We start from the raw sequence: 23,883 nt of genomic DNA on the forward strand, positions 1-23,883 counted from the left end.
TCCATTGTCCACCCCAAAAAGATCTAACCAGGAGTTGGTTTGTGTGCAGTAACAATCGTCGCACTTCAGGGTCAGGGACAGGGCAGAAGAGAACGTTGTGGTTTCATAAATATGGGGTTACTTGTGCAGCCTGACTGTAACTTTGGATCAAGAATTATCTTCATTTGCAGACATTACAATCCCACTTGTTCAAACGGCGATAGAAGGTGCCCTTTAGTTTTTTTAATATTTAAACAACGCTGGAAATTAGGTTCCCATTCAAGACTATGAATCAGCTTTCTTACAAGTTGCATAAACCCACACTCTTTTCCAATTCCATGGGTTAAGCAATAGTTGGTACCTAACTTTCCAAATATAGGGGATATTTTAGATTTCAAAAAGATCAAGCCCATATAGAACTACCGGACAGAAACATTGTCTATACAGGTCGAGAATACCTCCTAGAGAGAATCCAGAATGGCGATATACGAACCTTCGCACCATAAGTGCAATATGTTTGGCTTTTTGTGTCTTAAAGATAATCAGCTCACTATATCCTTTAGTTTCTGTCATCTCAACTCAGATACTTGTAATGCTGGGTATATTCATTATGCCCCAACACAGCAATCAAAAGCTGCTTTTTAATATGTCGCGCAGTGACCAACATGGATTTAGTTTTTTATAGAATAATGGCCAACCCATGTTCCTCTCCATAATAAGCAAGAGCAGACAACATAGCTCTCATTCCCAGGAGTATCTGATCGTGAATACTAGGCCATCTGCATAGAGCATGGCTGTGGCAACACATTGTCCAATTTTGGGAGGATTTCTGGCAGCATCCTAGAGGGGAGATCGGCAATATAGAGGTTAAAAAGTAGGCCGGCAAACATGCATCCCTGCTTTACCCCTCTGTCTATGGAGATCTCACCAGATAAGAGACCACTATCACTTAGCTCATTATAGGCAGTAGTCCCATTTTGTAATGTTACTGAGATTTGGAGAAGCCATTCAGGGCAACCAAAAACCCTTAGTTTTCTCCATAACAGCTCGTGCTTTACTTGATCGAACGCTGCCCGGTGGAGATTGTATGCAGTACCCTTTGGGACCATTACACAAAACTATGACTACAGGTGTAAGCAAAATCAACCTTTGGTATAAGTCTGTACTACACTGTTTTTTGTAGCAGAGCTGAGCAGCCAGGCTTATATCAAGAGGGAATGTGAGCTGTAATGATGTTACACATAGGTCTACAATCGCAGGTGTTCAAATAAACTCTTACACTCAAGGTTTCTTGGTTAAAAACGTATTAATTTATTCAACAGTCAGTTATAAAACATTCACTAGAAGGAGGCAGTTCGATATCGTACACAAATATACTTCAGTACTATACTCATTAGGTTTCTGGGGCATTCAGACTACTTTGAAGGAGGAGCAAAATGGCATTCAGAATACTTTGAAGGAGGAGCAAAAAGGAATAGGTTCAGAACATAAAAGGATTACAATTACTCTTAAACAGTGCAGATACTTTGGGTTCACCATTAGAGTCAATTCAATTGGCTAGGCCAAAGTCAATGGGCTTAAAGTCTTGGATAGGATAAAACGGTTCTGGTAAGTAAACAGTAAAGTCTCTGTAGAAGTTCTCAGAAGTAGTTTGTAAAAAGAAGAATTATATGTTGGGTCACAAGATGATTAGGCCTGCTAGTGGCAAAAGTTTCAAGCACTTTCACCATGAGAGGTAACTACTCGGTCTTGTTTCACAGTACCTTACAGATGAAGAAAAAGATGCAGCTGAAGACTTCTGTTCCTGGCAGTTACTGCAGATCTCGCTGTTCCTGAGCCTCAGTCGTGGGGACAAGAGGGAGGACGTTAGGGGACTCGTGCACTGCACTGGGACTGGTCAAAAAGCTGACACTAGAAAATCTTCCAATTCCGGTAGCTGTAGTAAAGCACACAAAATGGTTTCCCTCTCCCTTGTTATTCGGTTTCCTGCGGCACTCTGAGGAAAATACAACCAGCTCCGAGAATGGTATCCAGGTGGCTTAGTGTCAAATTGATTGGTCCCACCAACTCAAGGAGAGAAGTCGTCCATGCAGGGCTTCTCTGTCGAGATGAACTTAGATATTCAGACCTGCAGCAGGGCTTCACCGAGCAAACCAACCGTCCAGAAGTTGCAGCAGTTGTCCTCTAAAAGCTTGTCTTTGGTTCTTTCGTTCCAGTGGTCGACTCTGCCTTCCAAGCCAAGAGACTCACCTTTTATTCAGTTCTCTCCCATTCATTCCAGCCTAATTGTCACTCACCCAGTAGGGTGGCTGTCCTTGCCGGACAGTCAGAAAGCCAATAATTCCAGAGTGCATTTGGGTCTTCTAGGAGACTAAGCACAGGGAGTTTCGGGCACCTGCCTCACTTCCTGCCCACCCCAGACACTCGGGCGCCAGAGGCGGTCTTCAGTCCTGAAGCCCGCCAAAGGCGAATTAACAAAGGAACCAAACCTGGTTTGGCGCGCAGAGCAAAACTCTAGAAGGACCTTTTCACAAAGAAATGGTGAAAAAAGAAGACCGGGACCTGTTTAAACAAAAGGGGGCTGAGACACCATCTTGAAAAACATAGCTCCCATGATTTAACGCTACCGGTGTTCGCGGTCGAGAAAAATCATGGTAGTTTGTTGTGAAAACACTGCCACCTGCCATTTTTAGAGGAAAGGGTAGCATTTGACTGACTTCTACATGAGTATCTAGACACAGGGGATACTAATTAACCCCTCCATCACTCTATTGTAAGATAGGATGGGCTGGGTCTAGGAATTTAAAAAGACTAGTAAAGTCACTTTCACTTTACTTTCTCTGGGAAACAGCAGTTTATCCCAGAGAAAGTATTTAAACCTTGGGAAAGCCAGAAAGACTTCCCTGTGCCACTGCACTGAGGGTGCTGTGTGACACACATGAAAGGATGATGTCTTTGGAGTAGTCTAAAACTCCATAACCAAAGAAAACACAAGAGTAAAACGCATTTAAAAACACATGAGAGTGTGGGGAAAAAAGGGTCACACTCTCTCCAGGTAAAAAATCAAGTCCTCCAAAATTCTCCGGGAGTAGTTGATCCCCATTTTTAAACACTGGGATATATATCGCCTTTTTCCAAGAGCCGGGAATGCGTCATTCCCAGCATATTTTTTAAAATAAATCCCACAGTACAATTGCCCATATTTCCAAATTACCCTTAAATACTGTTCTAAACAGGCCGTTAGGCCTAGGTGCTCGGGAATTATTTAATTTTGTTAAATGGGCAGTCATATCTGCAATTTCAAAATTAATTGGCCATTTCACATTTTTTGTTTGGAAAGGAAATTCATTAGTATCACTTTTCTTCATTTTTACCTCAATGAAGGAGTGCCAAACATACTGAGAGATAGGGTTAATAATTGTTCTTTTAGTAGTAGGTCCGGCAAGTTAATAATGCACCATACCTTGTGTGTTTTTGTTATTAAGGGCTTTTATCATCTTTTGCCAGTTAACCATCATATTTAAATGTTTATGTTTTATCCAGTTTTTATATTGGTTTTTCAATCTACATATTTCAGTATGGGTTTCTAGACTTGGCATACCATCCTTTTTCATTTTACGAATACCAATGTGCAGCCATCATTTTTGTCTTGGGATTTCAATATCAAATGGTAGTGCATATGTTTTTAAAGGCAACACCAGGGTATTCTTTCTTTGGTTTACACTTATGTGATGTGGCATTTATAACACGCCTATACACAAGTGCTTCAAGGCGTCACGAGGCAAGGGAGGGGAACAAAGGGAAGACAGAGACAATGATCTTACTAGGCCAGGTGACTATGAGATCGCGCAAGTGCAGAGGAGGTGGGGAAGGGGAAAAGTGCGAGGGGGAAGCGCAGTCATAGGATAACAGTAATAAATAGAACAATAAATAAGAAGTGCAGCCAGCTAGGGGCAAGGGTAAGTGCAGACATCAGGTGTCAAGTGCTGGTAGGGGGCTGTGGGATACAGAACAGCCCCAGAGTGCAAGGGTTGCCTGGGGGTTAGTGCAGGTGTGTGTGCAACTGGCATGGAGGGAACCTTCGCCTGAGAAAAAGAGGGTAGCCAGGTGACCAGTGTAGTTTCAGACAGGAGTTCATCAGGGGAGAGGATGAGAGAAAGCAGAGGCAAAGAAGGTGGTCTTGATGTGGTCCCAGAACCGGAGATGGTACTCCTCAATTTTCAGAGAGGAAGGGAGGCTGTTCCAGAGGGAGGCCCCAGCCGAAGAAAGATCTACCACCAACTCGTTGCTTGGAGAAGCGACTGACCCTGAGGGAGTTGGAGGCGGATGAGCGAAGAGCTTGAGAGGGAAGATATTTAGGAAGAGTTGAAGGTATTGAGGCCCCAGGCCTCAGAAGGCCTTGTGGACAAGGCAGAGGGTTTTGAACGTAATCTTTGCAGCCACTGGGAGCCAGTGCAGAGATTTCAGTCCTGGAGAGATACAATCCCTGGGCTTGAGGCCAAGGACAAGCCTTGCAGTCCTTTTCTGGATGAGCTGTAGAGGTCGGAGAGTAGAGGCAGGGAGATTTAGAAAGAGGCTGTTGCAGTAGTCCAGCCTATAGAGAACCAGAGCTCTGAGACAGTGAGCTTCTGGGGGAAGGAGATTAAAGGAAGAATACCTCTGAGGAGGTGCAGCTGGTAGTGTGACTCCTTAGAGAAGTCAGAGATGCGAAGAGAGAAGGAGCGAGAAGAAGAGCGTGGAGTCGAAGATGACCCTGAGGTTTTTAGCCTCACAGGTCGGAGCAGGAAGAGGGCCAAGAGAGGCCGGCCAGAGAGAGAGACAGTGTCATGATCTCTGCTTCCAAAAGGTCAGGGTTTTCCCAACTCCCTTGGAAGCAGATCCATAACCCAGGTTCCGAGTGCCAACCAGTCCCAATTGGGACCTTTTGAACCCAGTCCTGGCGCCAGTGGCACCAGGCTCATAAATATGCCCAGTCCCAGCGCTGGAAGCGCCGGGCTCATAATGCTTGGGTGGACTTACCTTCAGCAGACCATGCTGCTTACTTGCCTGCCAGTTGAGCCTCTGATCCTCTTCTGTTTGGAACTACTTTTCCTGTTGGGTGGGGCTGGAGCCACTCCCTAGATTCAGAACACTGGAACTCTTCTGGAAGGCAGGAACTCTTTTCTTACCAGGAACTATTTTCTTACTTAGGCGTGGCTGTGAAAGGAGACACCTAAGCACTACACGAGGCTATTTAAACCACACCCGGTGGATGAATCTTGCTTTGCGTTATTCTGCAACCTCTGCAGCAGAACGCTCATCGTGTCTTCTGCATCCGGTCCTGGGCCTAAGGAAAAAGGCTTACCATCCTGAATCCAGTCTTCAGCAACACCTATAAAGACAAGAAAGAACAGGTTAGAATTCCGGCATCTGAAAAGCAAAGGCTTACCTACTCTTCGTGCGCTCCGGAGGTCTTCACACTGCATTCCGGCATCTGAAAGACAAAAGTTTACCAACTCTTCGCACGCTCCGGAGGCCTTCGGCGCTGCATCCCGCATCTGAAAGACAAAACAAGGTGCGTTTAAAGACATTGGGGAACTTTAATACTCACGTGCCATTACTCCTTTCCACATCTAATCCAGTGGGTATTCCGGCACCCTGCAGCCGCTCCGAACTCGTACCTGCAAAATAAAAAGACAGTTAGAGCGCATAGTGAAGCAGGCAACAAGCGCTTACGTACGTGCTTCCAGGCGCTTCTATTCATCACACGGGCTCCATCTTCAACTCACTTCAGCCCGTCATCCGCCATCGCCGGAACCCTGCAAAACAAGAGACATCATTACTAAAGACTTTAAAGACATTTGAATGACTCGAAACTTACCGTTCGTGCAGTAAACGACGGACAGCAGTCCTCTGAAGTCAAGAGGCCTGCGCTACCTATCCAGTGAAGAAACTGGTTACAGCACCCTGCCCCGAGGCAGATGGAGAGCTCGGCATTCACTTACCTAAGGTGAGAGCGTTAACCTTTGGGGGTCTACAGGAGAGGAGAAGAAGAAAGAGATAGGGACACCCCAATAACCCCAGTTCATTAACCCCATATTTTCTATCTGCAGACATCTTACTCTACACGTCAGGCATACAGTGCACAGAGGTCCAGCCCAAAGAGCCAACCGCCGGGTGCTACACATCACCTTTGAAGATACGGTAGTCGCCCAGTCAAGACCGGCGCCTCTGCGAAAATCAGGTGAGCGTTACAGAACGCAAAGCCTACCGCAAAACTCTCGCCCAGGCGCTATGGAAACCTCAGATACTGACCCCCTAGCCCGGTTACTTGGGGAACTAAGGGCAGAAGTGCATGCAGCTCGTCAGGAAACGAATGCTCTAAGAAGGGAACTAATTATTTCCAAGGAGAGAACAGACAATCTTGCTAGACAAGTGCTACAGTCACAAGCCGGACAGACCCCGTTACCCGCATCAGGGGCAAATCTTCCTTCAACATCCTCTATGAATCCAGTGCAGATCAACCTACCTGGGAATGTACCTCTGGCTCCGCCTGAACGATTTTCTAGTGACCCAAAGAGGTTTGCAGTATTTATCAATCAGTGCCGGTTGCACTTCTTATGCCGGCCAGCAGCCTTTCCAACTGATCAAGCAAAAGTAGCTTTTGTACTTTCGTACCTTAGTGGCAATGCGGCAGACTGGTCGATCCCTCTAGTTAATCAAGATGATCCGGTTCTCCATGATTTTCAAGCCTTTCAGCTTAGTATGGAAAAACTGTTCGCAAGACATTCACAGGGGCAGGCCTTGGACAATGAGCTTCTTTCGTTGCGACAGGGTAATCAAGACCTTTTGGCTTATATTGCATCTTTCAATAGACTAATAGTGGAAACTCAATGGCCAGAGGACAAAAGGATTACGCTGTTTTATAGAGGTGTACGTGGAGAGCTCAAAGACGTTTTAGCCCAAGTAGTGAATCCCCCACAAGACTGTTCGGATTATATAGACTTGGTCGTTCAAATAGATCACAGGCTGCAGAACAGGAAGGCCGATCGTTCCAAGTTTGTTGCTCGAGTATTTTCCAAACCGCCAACTCCTTCCAAAGGAGTAGACTCCGGGGAACCCATGCAAATAGGGGGTCTGAAAGGTCTTCTAACACAAAGGGAGCGGGAAAGGAGGAAACAGTTGCAATTATGCCTATATTGCGGAAACTCAGGGCACTTTCTTCGAGACTGTCCGGTGAAACCTGCCAAGAAGGCAGTAGGAGCTGCAGTTACCAAAGTTACAAACTCTGAGCAGGGAAACGAACTCGCCCGACAAGAATAGAGGTCCTCTTGCCGAGCGTGAAAACCAGTTCCGTGACCTCGCATTTCGTGATACCTATGGTCCTCATTAGCCCTGATAATCCGGATCGATTACATGCAATTGAAGCTTACGTCGACAGCGGTGCCATCGGCAATTATGTGGATCATGAAATGGTTTTGAGGATGAATCTAACTCTTTGTCCCAAGGCTGTAAAGGACGTCATTACTACGGTGGATGGTACGGAGATAGCCTCCGGGCCAGTAACGCATACCACTCAAGAGGTGACGCTAGTAAGTCAAGATGGACACCATGAGAAGATCGTGTTCGATGTGATCAAGGCCCCTCAGTTTCAGATTATTCTAGGAATACCTTGGTTAGAGAAACACAATCCTCTGATCGATTGGCGAGCAAGAACGGTCCAGTTTCCAGAATGTGTCTCTACTTGTCACCCTCCACCTGGTGTTGCACTGGCCGCAATTTCTTCAGAGACTCCCCAGTTACCTCCCGAATACCAAGATGTTTTCCGGAAGGATCAGGCTAACTCTCTACCTCCTCATAGGTCTTATGACTGCCAGATAGACCTGATACCTGGATCTACTCCTCCTTGTAGTAGAATGTATGCCCTCACCGAGCCCGAGAACCTTCACCTCCGACAATACCTGGATCAATACCTGGCAAATGGGCTTATTCGTCCTTCCAAGTCCCCTGCTTCTTCAGCTTTGTTCTTCGTTCCAAAAAAGGAAGGAGACCTTAGAACTTGTATAGATTATCGCTCCCTGAACCAGATCACCGTTAAGAATAGATATCCGTTACCTTTGATCCCTGAACTCCTGGACCAAGTCAGAAAAGCATGCATATATACAAAGCTGGATCTTAGAGGAGTTTACCACTTGGTACGAGTAAAAGAGGGCGATGAATGGAAGACGGCCTTCCGCACCAAGTATGGGCTATTTGAATATCAGGTCATGCCCTTCGGACTTTGCAATGCCCCGGCCGCCTTTCAATATTTTATGAACGATGTCCTCAGAGAGCTCATAGATGTATGTGTTGTTGTTTACATTGACGACATCCTCGTTTATTCTTCATCGGAATCTGAACATCGGAAACACGTGAAAATGTTCCTCGAAAGATTGCGTCAACACAAACTTTTCGCTAAGTTGGAAAAATGTGTTTTCAACGTGACTGAAGTTGAATTCTTGGGATTCATATTATCACCTGGCGGAGTGCGTATGGATTCAAAGAAGGTCGATGCAGTTCTCAAATGGCCATCACCATCCTCCGTAAAAGGTGTGCAAAGCATGTTAGGCTTCGCTAACTTTTACCGCAGGTTTATCCCCGAATTCTCTCGAATAGTCCAGCCCATCACTGCCTTGTTAAAGAAAAACAAACGTTTTGAATGGTCTACCGAGGCGGAACAAGCTTTCCAGGATTTGAAGACTAAATTTATCTCTGCACCAATCTTAAAACACCCTCGCCCCGAACTCCCCTACATCGTGGAAACTGATGCTTCAAGCCTTGCCATGGGGGCAGTTCTATCACAAAAGGACCCGGTAACCAATCAGTTGCATCCCGTGGCATTTTGGTCCCGCAAATTCTCACCTCCTGAAATCAATTACACGATTACTGACAAGGAACTTCTGGCTATCAAGTCTGCCTTTAAGGCTTGGCGGCATTATCTGCTGGGGGCCCGACACACCGTTACTGTGATTACGGATCACCGAAACCTGCAATATTTGAAGACCGCAAAAGCCCAATCCTCTAGACAACTCCGTTGGGCATTATTCTTTGCCGAGTTTGACTTCATAATTACCTATCGACCTGGTACAAAGAACGGTAAAGCCGATGCCCTTTCTCGGATGGGAGTGGAAGAACACTTGGTCAACCCTAAACCTGTACCAATCATTCCCGAACAAAGAATTCTGGGTGTAATCGCCACAGAATCCATAGAGGAAGTTAAGGATAAAGCCAGGCAACTTGTAACTCCAGCAGACATACAGAATTGGCATCTGCAGGGAAAGGACTTTGCAGTAAAGGACAACTTATTGTATTTCCAAGAACGATTATACCTACCCAGCACAGATTTACAGAAAAAAGTAATCTCTTGTTATCACGACTCTTTAATGGAAGGTCATCCCGGTATAGCCAAGACCTCAGAAAAGATCAAGCGCTACTTCTGATGGCCGTCTTGGAAAAAAGATATCAAAGACTTTATAATGTCCTGTGGAGTATGCGCCCAAAACAAGAGTCAAAAGGAAAGACCAGCAGGCCTCTTACGCCCTATTGACATCCCACCTCGCCCTTGGCATACGCTTTCTATGGACTTCATCACCGATCTACCTCCATGCTCCGGATACAATACGATTCTAGTAATCGTGGACTTATTCTCCAAGATGGCGCATTTCATTCCGCTCAAAGGCTTGCCAACAGCAGCAACTCTGGCCCGAGAATTTCTCGAAAACATCGTCCAACTGCACGGTTTTCCTTCGGTTCTAATTTCGGATCGAGGTAGTCAATTTATTTCTCATTTTTGGCGAAGTTGCTGTCGGTCGGCTCAAATTGATGTGAGACTATCGACCAGTCACCACCCTCAGACCGACGGACAAACCGAGAGGACCAATCAAACTCTGGAACAGTATTTACGCTGCATGCTGCAACAAACTGAAAAAACTTGGAAAGATATCCTTTGGATAGCCGAGTATGCCTACAATAACTCTGTCCATTCGGGAACTGGGAAAACCCCGTTTTTTCTTTTGTACGGCAGTCACCCTCGAACCTCGGAGTTGGATCCCCTCCAAGATCTTGAAACACCAGCAGTAGACTACCTGCATTCTACAATCACCCAAGCCTTTAAGGAAGCTGTTTCTCACCTTCAAAGGGCTAAAGAACAATACAAGAAAGGAGCAGATCAACATCAGAAGGAAGCCCCTCACTATCAAGTAGGGGATCAAGTCTGGTTATCCACCAAATATCTATCTCTAAAAGGGCCACGCACATTCAACCCAAGATACCTTGGTCCCTATTCCATCACTACCATAGTAAACCCAGTAGCGGTCAAGTTGGACTTGCCCCCGCACATGAAGATACATCCAGTCTTCCACATCTCTCTATTAAAACCCATGCAACCTCAAACCCGACTAACCAAATCTCCAAAACCTATCCTAGTGGATGGAGAACTCGAGTTTGAAGTCAAAAGCATTCTGGACTCCAAGATCTCCAAATCTAAACTATTCTACCTAATTGACTGGAAAGGCTACGGCCCCCCAAGAGAGATCCTGGGAACCTGCTGAATATGTCCACGCTCCTCGCCTAATCAAAAGATTTCACCGAACATTTCCTGACAAGCCAAAACCCCCGGAGAAGCCCGGTTTGGGAGGGGCCTTGAGGGGGGTTACTGTCATGATCTCTGCTTCCAAAAGGTCAGGGTTTTCCCAACTCCCTTGGAAGCAGATCCATAACCCAGGTTCCGAGTGCCAACCAGTCCCAATTGGGACCTTTTGGACCCAGTCCTGGCGCCAGTCGCACCAGGCTCATAAATATGCCCAGTCCCAGCGCTGGAAGCGCCGGGCTCATAATGCTTGGGTGGACTTACCTTCAGCAGACCATGCTGCTTACTTGCCTGCCAGTTGAGCCTCTGATCCTCTTCTGTTTGGAACTACTTTTCCTGTTGGGTGGGGCTGGAGCCACTCCCTAGATTCAGAACACTGGAACTCTTCTGGAAGGCAGGAACTCTTTTCTTACCAGGAACTCTTTTCTTACTTAGGCGTGGCTGTGGAAGGAGACACCTAAGCACTACAGGAGGCTATTTAAACCACACCCGGTGGATGAATCTTGCTTTGCGTTATTCTGCAACCTCTGCTGCAGAACGCTCATCGTGTCTTCTGCATCCGGTCCTGGGCCGAAGGAAAAAGGCTTACCATCCTGAATCCAGTCTTCAGCAACACCTATAAAGACAAGAAAGAACAGGTTAGCATTCCGGCATCTGAAAGGCAAAGGCTTACCATCCTGAATCCAGTCTTCAGCAACACCTATAAAGACAGGAAAGAACAGGTTAGCATTCCGGCATCTGAAAGGCAAAGGCTTACCTACTCTTCGTGCGCTCCGGAGGTCTTCACACTGCATTCCGGCATCTGAAAGGCAAAAGTTTACCAACTCTTCGCACGCTCCAGAGGCCTTCGGCGCTGCATCCCGCATCTGAAAGACAAAACAAGGTGCGTTTAAAGACATTGGGGAACTTTAATACTCACGTGCCATTACTCCTTTCCACATCTAATCCAGTGGGTATTCCGGCACCCTGCAGCCGCTCCGAACTCGTACCTGCAAAATAAAAAGACAGTTAGAGCGCATAGTGAAGCAGGCAACAAGCGCTTACTTACGTGCTTCCAGGCGCTTCTATTCATCACACGGGCTCCATCTTCAACTCACTTCAGCCCGTCATCCGCCATCGCCGGAACCCTGCAAAACAAGAGACATCATTACTAAAGACTTTAAAGACATTTGAATGACTCGAAACTTACCGTTCGTGCAGTAAACGACGGACAGCAGTCCTCTGAAGTCAAGAGGCCTGCGCTACCTATCCAGTGAAGAAACTGGTTACAGCACCCTGCCCCGAGGCAGATGGAGAGCTCGGCATTCACTTACCTAAGGTGAGAGCGTTAACCTTTGGGGGTCTACAGGAGAAGAGGAAAGAGATAGGGACACCCCAATAACCCCAGTTCATTAACCCCATATTTTCTATCTGCAGACATCTTACTCTACACGTCAGGCATACAGTGCACAGAGGTCCAGCCCAAAGAGCCAACCGGGTGCTACACATCACCTTTGAAGATACGGTAGTCGCCCAGTCAAGACCGGCGCCTCTGCGAGAATCAGGTGAGCGTTACAGACAGGAAAGGAGGGAGCGGGTGTGCCAGTGAGGAGAATCTCAGTCTTACTGGCATTAAAGCAGAGATCATTGGCGGCACACCACTCCTGGATAGCAGACAGACAGTCATAGATGAGAGAAGGAGAAGAGGTAGCTGAAGGGAGCCTGAAAATGAGCCGAGTCATCCGCATAACACTGAAAGTTGGGACAGAGAGCAGCAATGCAGTGGGCAAGAAGTGCCAGGTATTGGTTGAACAGCCAGGGAGAGAGGTTAGGCCCCTGGGGAACACCACAGGTAGAGGAGAGGAAGGACCCAGGTTGGACCTGGGAGGGTTGATCGTTGAGAAAAGAAGTCAGCCAAGCCAGGGCCTGATCGGCGATACCCAGGTCATTACGGAGACAGTTGAGCAGGATGGCATGGTTGACCCTGTCAAAGGCAGAAGAGAGATCAAGTAAGATAAGGACAAAGTGGGTGTTGGAATCGATGTTGGAGAGCAGCTCTTCACTGATGTTCAAGAGAGTGGTTTCCGTGCTTCTGGCAGCTCTGAAGTCAGACTTATGGTCATGGAGACAACCAACAGATTCATTGTGAAGATTAAGCTGGGAGATGGCCAGCTTTTCCAGGAGTTTGTCCAGGAAAGGTGTGATGGAGATTGGGCGATAGTTGGGCAGGATGGGTCGGCAGAGGCTTTCTTAAGAAGAGGGTGCACAAGGGAGTGCTTCAGGAGGGGAAGGGAAGACTCCAGTGGTGAAGGAATGGTTGCAGATGTCAGCCAGAGCAGGAGCCAGGGTGTCAATGTGGTTCTTGATGGTTTCAAAGGAACAGGGGTTAACCTGTTTTGACAAGACTTTCATAGATCCGACTTGTCTAGAAACCCCCATCAGGGGAGAACAGGGAAAAGGCAGAGAAGGAGGGAGGAGAGGTGGCCGAAGACAGGCCAGAGGAAGAGCAGAGAGTAGAGGGTGGAGGGTGGAGGGGGGGATAGGAAGAGAGAGGACAAGATGTTCTGAGTTTTAGAGATGAAATGAGAAGCCATGCAGTGGGCCTGGGAGGGGACAGGAGAGGTAGAGACTACAGAAGGATTGGCCAATTCCTTGCAGATTTTAAAAAGAGTTTGGCCGAGTTGTTAGATGGCACAGAGTCGGCAGGCCAGTTTGTCAGAGGATGTACCAGAAGCACGCCATTTCCTCTGAGCCATCCTGCACGCCATTTCCTTTCACACACTAGCCTCGTTAGCCATGCTTCAATCTCGTCTGCAGTATGTAAACCCATACACTCAAACGTGAGCGCCAGGTATTTACAAATCTTGCTAATAATTTTCGATCAGACCATGCCACCCGATTACCTGCCCGATTAGGCACCAGACCGCTGGTAGCATATTGTCCTTTCTGTATCAAGATGGAATCTAAAGACAAAAGTAGCATGGTCACTAAATCCATTCTTACTAATGCATAGATTTTTAATGATATCAGTTAAGGGTTACCACATAGATGATCTAAATTGGTCTTTTTATTTCTGAATTTCCAAGTGGTTTGACCTGGATTGTCACCCACTGTACGTCCATTTAATATGACAATATTCCATAGTTCTAAAAAACAAAGCCACTGCATTCCCTTAGCATTAACAGATTTCTGCAACAGTACACTTTCCGACATAATAGTACCATAAGATTCCTATATTGAGTGTTCCCCACACCTTGCATTAAAATCCCCCGAGCAATATCAAATCAGTATCGACATCTTGCCATGATTGAATCAATTGATTCTAGAATATCGTCAGTCATTACTGTACCAGGGCGGTCATACACATTAATAATAAGCATGCATTGATTATTTATAACTCAGTTGAGAATCAATTCAACAGCCAGTACATAATCATTGGCATAAGAATGTTGAACTATTGAAGAATGAATCTCTTGTTGGACTCCTATTAGAAGTCCTCCAAAAGGGCGACCTTTCAAAACTTTTTTTGCTGGTGACTGGTATATGAGAACTCCATCAATTAAAAACGGATCCATCAGCCATGTTTCCGGGAGCATGAATACAGAGGACATATTTAGCATATCAAAAGAATATGACTTTTGTATCAAATGTGTATGGCCACAGGTATTCCAATAAATAATATTGAAATATCACCTCTGTGAATATTCAATCCCATGTATCATTTTGTTTAGCAAAAGCCATCCTTTTTTCATCAAAGTAATTGTTGAGTCTTTTACCAGAGTCACTGACAGGTGGCATCACTGAGTAGGGTCTTCTACAATGGTCACAGCAGGCAATAATAGGAGAAAGTACACAAGGTTTATTGAGTTCGAATCCTAAAAACTCGAAACAGTCTGTATGGTTTCTAATTAAAGGTGTGGTCATGGATAATGCGCAGTGCACACTGGCCATACCTCCAGCCCTCCCCCCCCCCCCCCCCCAGCTCGGGAGCAATAAAGTCCAAATCACAAGAGTTCAAAATTCGTAGAGGGGGTATTTTAGCAAACATATTTAAAAGATTAAGTCCATTTATGTGCTTCTTTATGCCAGCTCTGTAATTTATAGTCAGAATACGTGCATCTAAGGATACACCAATACTTGTTGGGTTAGTTGCTACTGGCCGACTGGAGATTTGACCTGCAGCAACCCCCACACTTCTTACTATACCAGGTTCACACGGTACATGAGGATGTGTACCATTCATACTCACAGGGTCAACTATTAGTACATCAGCGTTATCTTGCTGTCAGACAGACATTTACCTCATTGTCTTGTAATAAACAGCTGGTAAGTATACCTGCACTTTGTTGGCAGCGTTTTCTCTCCTCAAATTTTTTTCTTAGCCTTTTTAGTCATTGGACTCTGCGTAATCACCGTCACAATAGTCATGGCTCGACGGTTACTGCCTCGGCCGAGCCAGCAGCAGGATTCAACTCAATAGTTACCGGCTTTTTTCCTGGACTTCTTGTTCCTACGAATTTGCTTGTGTGTCAGAAAATTAAGAGGCAAATCCATAGCTTCATTTTAGATTGAAACGCCCTCTACATCTGCAATTTCATGCGATTGATTTAACATACTAGTTTAATTTACTGAGTTTTTAAATACATTTCCATTATTCATACATTGAGCTTGGTTATTATTAAGCTACATTGTTTATGTTTTATGCCATGCTTCTGTACATCTTCATCGATGCGACCACAAACTTTCAACAACATTTTTATAGCTAAATTAAGCACCCCCCAATGAAGGCTCATCGCTTATTTGGTCACACCCAATTGATGATTTAGCAGTTGATCGAATATTAATCAATTTGGGTATCAGAAGCGGCATGTAAAGAACTCATTTTCATTGCAATTTGACGTAAACATTTAAGATGATGCAGACAACCTGGGGTTCATACTCATTTCTTCACTAGTCTGTTTACATGAATCAGTTCAGTTTTTGTTATTAGAGTCATGATGTTCCAACACCGGACACGAATTTACTGGACACATTGAATAGCACAGCTCGAGCAGCGAGTTATTGTCAATATTATCTACTTCCTTGAGTAAAATTCAAATCCCCATCGACCAGAGGCACACTTAACCTCTGGGGGATTCTCAGTCTCACTGGGCACATTTAACAAATACTTATTGGCCTTTCTCGCTTTATTGATCACTTTGAAATAGTAGGCAATATGTCCACACCCCTCGGCGATATTGGTAGCCTTGGGCTCATGTTGTGAAAGAGGCGCCTCATGTCTGCAACCCGTACGCACGTCGGAATTCCCAGCGCGTTTATATCCCTGTGTTTTTACATAGGGGTTGTTCTTTCTCACATTATGTATAGTTTTACGTCGCATTTTCCCCGGGCATGATGATGGTATTCAGGTCAGGGGCCGAGGCCAAACGTGCTATAGATCTGCAGTTGGTAACACTGTACCTGCCTGCTCTCAATGTTCATGCAGAGTAATCAGTTCACACGCGTCAAAAACAGGAAACAGCAGGGGGAGGGAGCAGCACACACAGAGAGCAGTTAGCGCGTACCGTCTTAAACAACTGATTATTTCAACAAACGCTCCGAGCTGGCGGAGTTAAGCCTTTGAATCCGATGCCTCCCCTGCCGATCACGCCAATCACTTGCCACACTTTGCTTTGCTTCCGGTGGAGTTGATAAAAGCGAGCCTTAAAAGGGTCATACACAATGCTGCAGGAGCACTGTCAGGTGCACAATGCAGCAGTTTTTCCCAATACAGATCACGCCAATGACTTGGCACACTTAGCTTCCCTATGGACAAAGGAGCCTTCAGAATGATCGCTGCTAGCCGAGGCCATGTCTCTTTAGGCAGCACCTCCCCGATCAAATCGATCAAAATATTGGTTACCTGGGAAGATTTCATCAAGCCTGTAAATCTATCTTTCATCAAGCCTGAAGCACTCCTCGCAAGCTGTTGAATCTGCTGGAGACAGACATGATGCTGAAAGGATGGCGTTCGAGGGGCTGTGGGAGTCACCCAAGGCAGAGTAACACAGAACAGGCGGTAGAGGATTAAGAGATGCACCATGGTACCTGCAGGGGAGACCTTCACCCTGGCGGATGGGGAAAATCCATTGATCCCACAGGGTAGAACTGGAACATGCCATCCTCCAGATCTGCCTATAGGCACCGTAGCAATCAGAGGCCATGTGCTGCCTAGAACCTTTGCACCAAGCTGCCATTGTTGGAGCTTGCTATGACAGGATCTTTTGGAAAGCGCAGTCTTGAGAATGCACAACTGGGTCCTTGAGCCAAAGATTGTTACCTCTGTGGACCTACGAGCTCTCTGAGGATTTACCCCATTAGGCCTAGGCTTGTTAAAGCACCATGAAAAAGCTGGCCATCTTGCAGCTTAACCTTCTCTCTGATTCTGTTGACTTTCTCCATGGCCATCAGTCTGGCTTTAGAGCTTCCAGAAGCACAGAAACTGCTCTCCTGAACATCCGTGAAGATCTGCTCTCCAACCTGAACTCTAACATCCCCTCGGTCCTCATCTTGCTCGATCGCTCTTCTGCCTTTGACACGGTCAACCATACCATCCTGCTCAACCGTAGCCGTGACAACCTGGGTATCACCGATCAGGCTCTGGCGTGGCTGACTCCTTTCCTCTCTGATCGACCCTCCCAGGTCCAACTTGGGTCCTTCCTTTCATCTATTTCCCTTTCTACTTGCGGTGTTCCCCAGGGGTTTAACCTCTCACCCTGGCTCTTCAACCAATACCTGGCAACTCTCGCCCACCACATTACCATTTTCTGCTCCAATTTTCAGTGCTATGCGGATGACGCTCGGCTCATTTCAGGCTTCCCTCTGCCACCACTTCTCTCATCTCAGATTGTCTAGCTGCCATTCAGGATTGGTGTGCCGCAAACAATCTCTGCCTGAATGCCAGCAAGATGGTGATCCTCCTCATCCGCACACCTTCACCCTCCTTTTCTGTCACACTCTGGCCGGCCTCCCTTGGACCTCCTCCTACCGCCCCACCTGCAAGGCTAAGAACCTCAGGGTCATCTTTGGCTCCACGCTTTCCTTATCTGCCCACATCTCTGATGTCTCTAAAAAGTCAAACTTCCCATTGCACCTCCTCACAGGTATTCTGCCTTTCCTCTCCTTCCCCTAGAAGCTCACAGTCTCTGGAGCCCTGGTCCTCTCCAGGTTGGATTATTGAAACAACCTCTTTCTAAATCTATCTGTTTCTACTCTCTGCCCTTTGCAACTTATCCAGAACAGGACTGCAAGACTTGTCCTTGGCATCAAGCCCTGGCATCATATCTCTCCAGTCCTGAAATCTCTTCACCGGCTCCCAGTGGCTGCAAGGATTAAATTTAAGACCCTTTGCATTGTCTACAAAGATTTCTTGGTCCTGGGTCCAAAATACCTTCAGCTGTCCCTCCATAAATACCTTCCCTCCCAAGCTCGTCACTCCTTCAGCTCCAACTGCCTCAGGGTCTGTCGTTTTTCAAAGAAATGAGCTGGGGTAGATCTTGGTCTTTGGCCTCCCTCTGGAACAGCCTCCCTGCCACTCTGAAACTTGAGGAGAACCATCTCCGGTTCCGGAAGCACATCAAGACCTTCCTCTCCGCTTCTACCTTCTCTCATCCTCTGCCCTGCTGATCTGTTCTGTCTAAGCATCATGCACCCGCTCACCCTCCGACTTTCGGGCCCAGGTACCTGCTTACCCTGCCACCCATCTGCACTGCCTCCTGGCAATCCCTTGCACTGGGGTCTGTATCTGTAACCCTACAGCCCCGCGCCCCATTTCTTTCTGCACTTATCAGACACACTGTTGCCTTAAACCGGGCACTAGCTGGCCGCACTACCACTGTTTGTTGCTTTTTATTTATTTTTATTCCTTTTTGCTCAGCACCTTCTACTCCCCCCCCCCCTCCTATGCACTTTACCCTTTCCGTCTCCCATGCGCTTGCGCGTTCTCAATGTCACTGGGCCTAGTAAGATTGTTGTTTTGTTCTCCTTGTTCTCTTCCCTTGCCTCGTCGTGCTCTGAAACACTTGTGTACGAGCGCGATAAATATCAATATATGCACGCCCCTCCTCGAGCGTTGACCTGGTGATAAAGCTGGTAGGCCCCCTGACAGTTTTCCAGTTTAGAGACAACCAACCCCTCATTACCAACCAGAGCAAAACTGACCTTAAAGGCCCTGCTGTGTGGATCCAAAAGAACCTCTCCCGGCCCAAGACCTCCCCGGGAAGGAGTCCCCCCGATATGGTGCAGTGTCCGGACTGGTGGTTGAGCCCCACACACTCCACGCAGAGTGCTTGGGGGTCAGAAGTCAGGAAGGAACCCTTGCAGGACACACAGAGACTGAAGTTGTGAGCAACATGCACCAGGGAACAAGTGAGAGAAAAAAATAGAGAAAGGAATGGGGAAGAATGCATAGAAATAGGACTGATGTGGGGCACCAGATGGCAGGCCTGGTGGAGCATGGTTACGCCTTCAGCTACGCCCGCAGCTGCACACTTGCAAATCAAAGGGGAAGCAATTAATTTTGCGTGCAAAAGGCTTGGGTTCCATCACTTATCAGAGACACCCATACGGTATGGAGGAAAGGGGGAGTGAAAGGCCTCCAATCTTTGGGATGCAGCCAGAGAACAAGTGTTCTTTTTTCCAATTCTGCCCTCAGCCTTAGTCCCTCTCTTAGCATTCTAGATTACATTTTTTGATGAAATGAACATTTTTCCAAGGCATGGCTATCTAGAAAGCAACCAATACAGAGAGCATGTTCATCCGTCACTGAAACGTTTACCTTCACTATAATAAAGTCCTACCTAGGCAGCAAATAGAAGCGAACTACAAATTAATTGACTTGAGATAATGATTGGGAAAGCAGTAAAAAAGTGTTCACAGTCAGGGTTGGGAAAAATACATGTTAGGAGTCAGGAACATCTGGCTGCCTTCAAGTAGCCGTAGTCGTTTTTCACTGTTATTTCAAATCAGTCTAATATTACTTAATATGTAAGAATCTCCTGTGTCAGCAAACGTATTCTGATGGATGTAGAAAATCATGAGCCCCAGGAGTTAATTTTCATGGAATTTTTAGGACATATGTAAGAAATAATTTGCTCCCTTATTTTAATAAGTGTGCTGAGATCACTGCATATGGGTGGAGATAATCTGTGTTTTCGAATAACAATGATGATCCAGAGGGGGAAAAGTTCACATACGGACGGTAAATCCTAGCCTCTCTGGTAAGGCTTGTTAGAACACGCACACACTGCCTGCACCAAATGTTTGTGGCCACTTTACTCACACACTCAAGAAAATATACCATGAGTACCATTATTAAAAGTCCAAACTCCATTCAACTTTATTATAGCCCAGTGCATTTTAAGGTCCAGTCAGAGGATATACAGAGATACAGCTACTCTGATCTGCTACTAGAATCAGCTTGGAACCCTTTATCTCAGCACCAGTTATCCAGTTCACCTTCTCCCCATGCTCCACAGTAACCTTTGGAGACATTCGAGTACGATCTACAGGACTGTCACCTTCTGCTTTGGGCTTCTCATCCTTTTTGGAGCAAGAACTTCGCCTGGTCTTCCGCCTGTGGCCATATCTTAATGCATTTGGATGCTCTTTCGCTACTGCACTACCAATATCCCACAGACACACCTTTCCATCATTTCCTCCAGAGAGCAGGCAGCAGGGGACAGGTAGGAAGTTCAGGAAGTGAACTTGAGATACACCTTTGCTATGACCTTTAAAGCCAAGCTCAAGTTCAAACTTCGGACCAGTCACCCTAAAAATGCGTATTCTACCATCCTCCGCACCGCATCCGAAGATGTTGCCACAAGATGCCACACTAAGTGAATGGGCCAGTGGTGGGTTGAAGAGCTGTCCATCATCGAGCTGCTGTCCCACCTCTTCCTCCTCATCTTCCTCCTCCTTCGAGAGCTGCTGCAGGCTCACAATATACTGTGGGCGTGTTTTCTGAAGATTCCAAAGCATCACCTTCAAGACAAAAGATAAAGAAGCAATTTCAAAAGGTCCCTCAAAACTATTTTATTCAGCAGTATGCTAAACATGAACCAATCAAGGCATTCTACAAAGAATTGTACAGATCTTCCAGTGCAAGTTTGGGCAGTGCAGAGGTGCACAATTGCCTGCCTAGTTTTGCAAACTTTCAACTGCAATTGCACAGGTAGAGTAGAGTTGAAAAGGGTTTGGGTACACGACAGAAATCAGCTTCTGCAGATTTGTTGGGACACAAATAACACATTGGTGACATGGCTGGATAGAAATGCTGACTAGGACAGTTGAATTTCTTATATTCTTGTTACAGCAGAAGGGACCATCAGGCCAAGAGGATGGAATCTAAACTCCAGCTTTTGTTGTTTTCTCCAACATCACTAAAGGCCTGATTCACAGAAGCATTTTATAGTGGTGCGATCCCATTGGAAAACGCTCCCTGAATCAGGCCCTAAATGCGTTTACTCTCAAGGGGTGGTCACCCTTTTCTTTATCTATCCTTAAATGTTGCCTACACCCTAAAAACAAATTCAATGAAACTGGAAACGCTAAATGTTCTAATGGAGGGAGCATCAGCAACTCTGTGTTCCACTTTACATCCTTTTTTTTTCCTTACAATGTGCAGGCTTCCATTTTATAACCCAGCCATGCGTTTTTAGGCTTGAACGCCCAAGCAGCAATAATCAAACACTAGCCCCCACGAGTGCTTGCAGACACTAGTCCTGGAAATGCGAACCAGAGGGAGCGGATGTTTGTTTACTGCTGCCAACTCATAGAATTGTAAAGACGGTCTTTATTATTATTTCATGATCTTAATGCGCCACAAGCCTCAGGACGCACTTAAAATACGCAAAAGACAGCTATGCAGATATAGAAGCACAAAGAAACACACGAAAAAGAAATACAAAAACATATTGCACAGATATGGCAAACACCAAGGTAATTAAACCTTGATGTTTCTTACTTAACAGATATGTTTTAATCTATCTCTTAAACTCAGTCAGACAAGGAATGGCACGTAATGAAGACGATAGACCGTTCCAGAAACATGGAGCCCAAGCACCAAACCTCATTCCCCCAAATGTCTGCAATTTGACACGTGCCTGCAGAAACTTATGAACTCCATTAGAGCAGACTAATCTCTTACTCGGAGTAACCGTCAATCAATCGCAGAGGTACCAAGGAGCATTACCCATCCGGCATTAAAGATTTTATGTCAATACTCTGCTTGACTGGAAGCCAGTGAACTGCTGATCTTGCCAGTGTCATGATCCTTCCTGCCTTGGCCCTGAATGGCCGTCACCGCCCTGTTCTGGATAGTCTTACGTTTTTGAAGATTGGCAAGAGAGGTACCTGCTAGCAGGCTGTTGGAGTTTGTTACTGCGCAGGCCAATAGAGATCTATTTTTCTCTGATAAATAAGGTACAAGTAGACCTCAAATGAAGAGTATACTTCTGCAGAGCGAGTTGGGAGTCTAGATATATACCTAAAGGTTTGACACAGGATGCCACTGAGATAGTACAGCGAGCAATTAGAAACTGATTGCAGCAAGGCTCCAACCATTTTAGCATAGGGCCAGATCCCAGAATCAAAAGCTCGGTCTTATCATTCAGGGACAAAGCAGCCATCCATGAGTGTATTGTACTGTATATCTGATTAGTACCCGGCGAGGGTCAACCAGAATGTAACACATTCTGATTGGCCATCGCCGGGGCATTACCCGGCCGGGACTCCCTCGAAAGGGATTCAACTCCTTTGTTCCCGGCTGGGGGGCGTGGCAGTCCCTCAGGCAACGAGGAGGCGCGAAGCAGGGCCATCCCTGCTACGAGCCTCCACACGGCTGGAGGCCGCCATCGCCCCCGCCAGGGATTCAGGTATGTGTTTTTTTTTTGTTTCCCGCCCCGGCCTCCCAACCCAACTTACCTTCTGATTTCTCCTTTTTCTGGAGCAAACAAGTTGGGAACACTTCTGTTCCCAGCGCGTCTGCTTCCGATGGCCGCCATGGAAAGGGAAAAAAAAAGACCCAGTTTTCCCTTTCCCAGCAGCCATTTCCTTGGACATTTTTTTTTTCTGTTCCGAACAGAACAGAAAAGTATGCTATTAGTACCCCGGTCTTGCGGGCCGGGATACTAATAGCAATATGCTCCTCGCCACGGGGGCATTACCGAGTCTGGCAGTTGGGCGTTCAATGCTGACCCGACTGTCCATCCCTTCAAGGTATCGTATTGCTCGCTCTTCTGGCTGTTTTTCTCATGAAATTGCCTACGCAGCTCCACGGTAGGCTAGTGCTGAAGGGTTCAGCGCCGTTCCCAGATCACACGGTCCACCCACCACAGGTCATGCCACCACATTTTTTTGGTTTCAATTATGCCGGCTCTCCGCCAACTATCAAGAATCTCTCTGGGCGCCCCACGCGCAGTCTTTTCAACTTCACTCAATCTTTTCTCGATAGATTCACCTTAGTTTCTCCAGGTCTCCCTCTCCCTGGCTGCTAGTGTGCTGGACGAGTTTTGCCTTTCCTCTGTCTCTTGCTTGCCCTCCGCTTTCCACCTACTACTACTGTAGATGTCCTGCTGACTTGCAAGATGGTCTCTCTGCTTTTTACTGCTACTACCGACACTCTGCTGACCTCTCCAACGTATGTGTGTGTTTCGACTAGGTACACCCATCACGTTGGTCTCATCTTCTGGACCCTCCCATCCTTTTTTGATTCCAACTGACCCAAGTCCTTGCGCGCTGGGTTCTTCTTCAGGATTCAGAACAGAATAATGTCTCTTTGCGGTTTGGTTTAATAGCAGGGACTGCCAACTGTAACGTCAGTTCTATTGACAACAGTTGGTCGAGCACTCTTCCTACTGGATTGTACTGTGCTCAGGTTCCTCTTTGTCCCTGTACTCATTACAGCGAGATTGTCTGACAGTCAGACTGTATCCTAGGTAGAGAAGGTTTGGGTGTTATTGCTCTGTGGGGTCGGGAGTTAATGGGGCTGTGTCTCAGACTCAAATCCTTATTACCAGGAGGGGAGTTCCTCCCCATGAGGTTCTCCCACACATGACCACCCCCAGGGGGACTATTGGCTAGCAGCTGCACCTCCCTAGACTCGCAGAAAGGTTCTCCCCTTTGGGGAGAAGTGATGCCATCTGAAGTTTCGCCATCACCTACGAGCAACGCGATAAAGAGAAATCTTGCCAAGACGTCGGCATGCCCGGACACGAACCGGTGCAAACTGGCTCCAACGCGCCAGAGATCACCCACCTGATTAGGACACAAAAGCACTGCAC

General features: G+C 46.5%; 1 protein-coding gene across 3 annotated transcripts in view; it reads right to left on the bottom strand.

Annotated features, from left to right (window-relative positions):
* Positions 1–19,912: 19,912 nt before the first annotated feature.
* WDR53 (WD repeat domain 53) overlaps positions 19,913–23,883 on the bottom strand; it is a 230,326-nt gene continuing 226,355 nt past the window's right edge. For all 3 annotated transcript variants that reach the window (XM_069618064.1, XM_069618065.1, XM_069618066.1), the window contains one exon: positions 19,913–20,584. In XM_069618064.1, coding sequence (XP_069474165.1) covers positions 19,961–20,584 — 624 coding nt within the window. In that variant the 3' untranslated portion in view covers positions 19,913–19,960. The remainder of the gene's footprint in view (positions 20,585–23,883) is intronic.

This window comes from Ambystoma mexicanum, chromosome 10, assembly GCF_040938575.1.
Source record: "Ambystoma mexicanum isolate Mex_15411 chromosome 10, UKY_AmexF1_1, whole genome shotgun sequence".
NCBI classification, from domain to species: Eukaryota; Metazoa; Chordata; class Amphibia; order Caudata; family Ambystomatidae; genus Ambystoma; species Ambystoma mexicanum.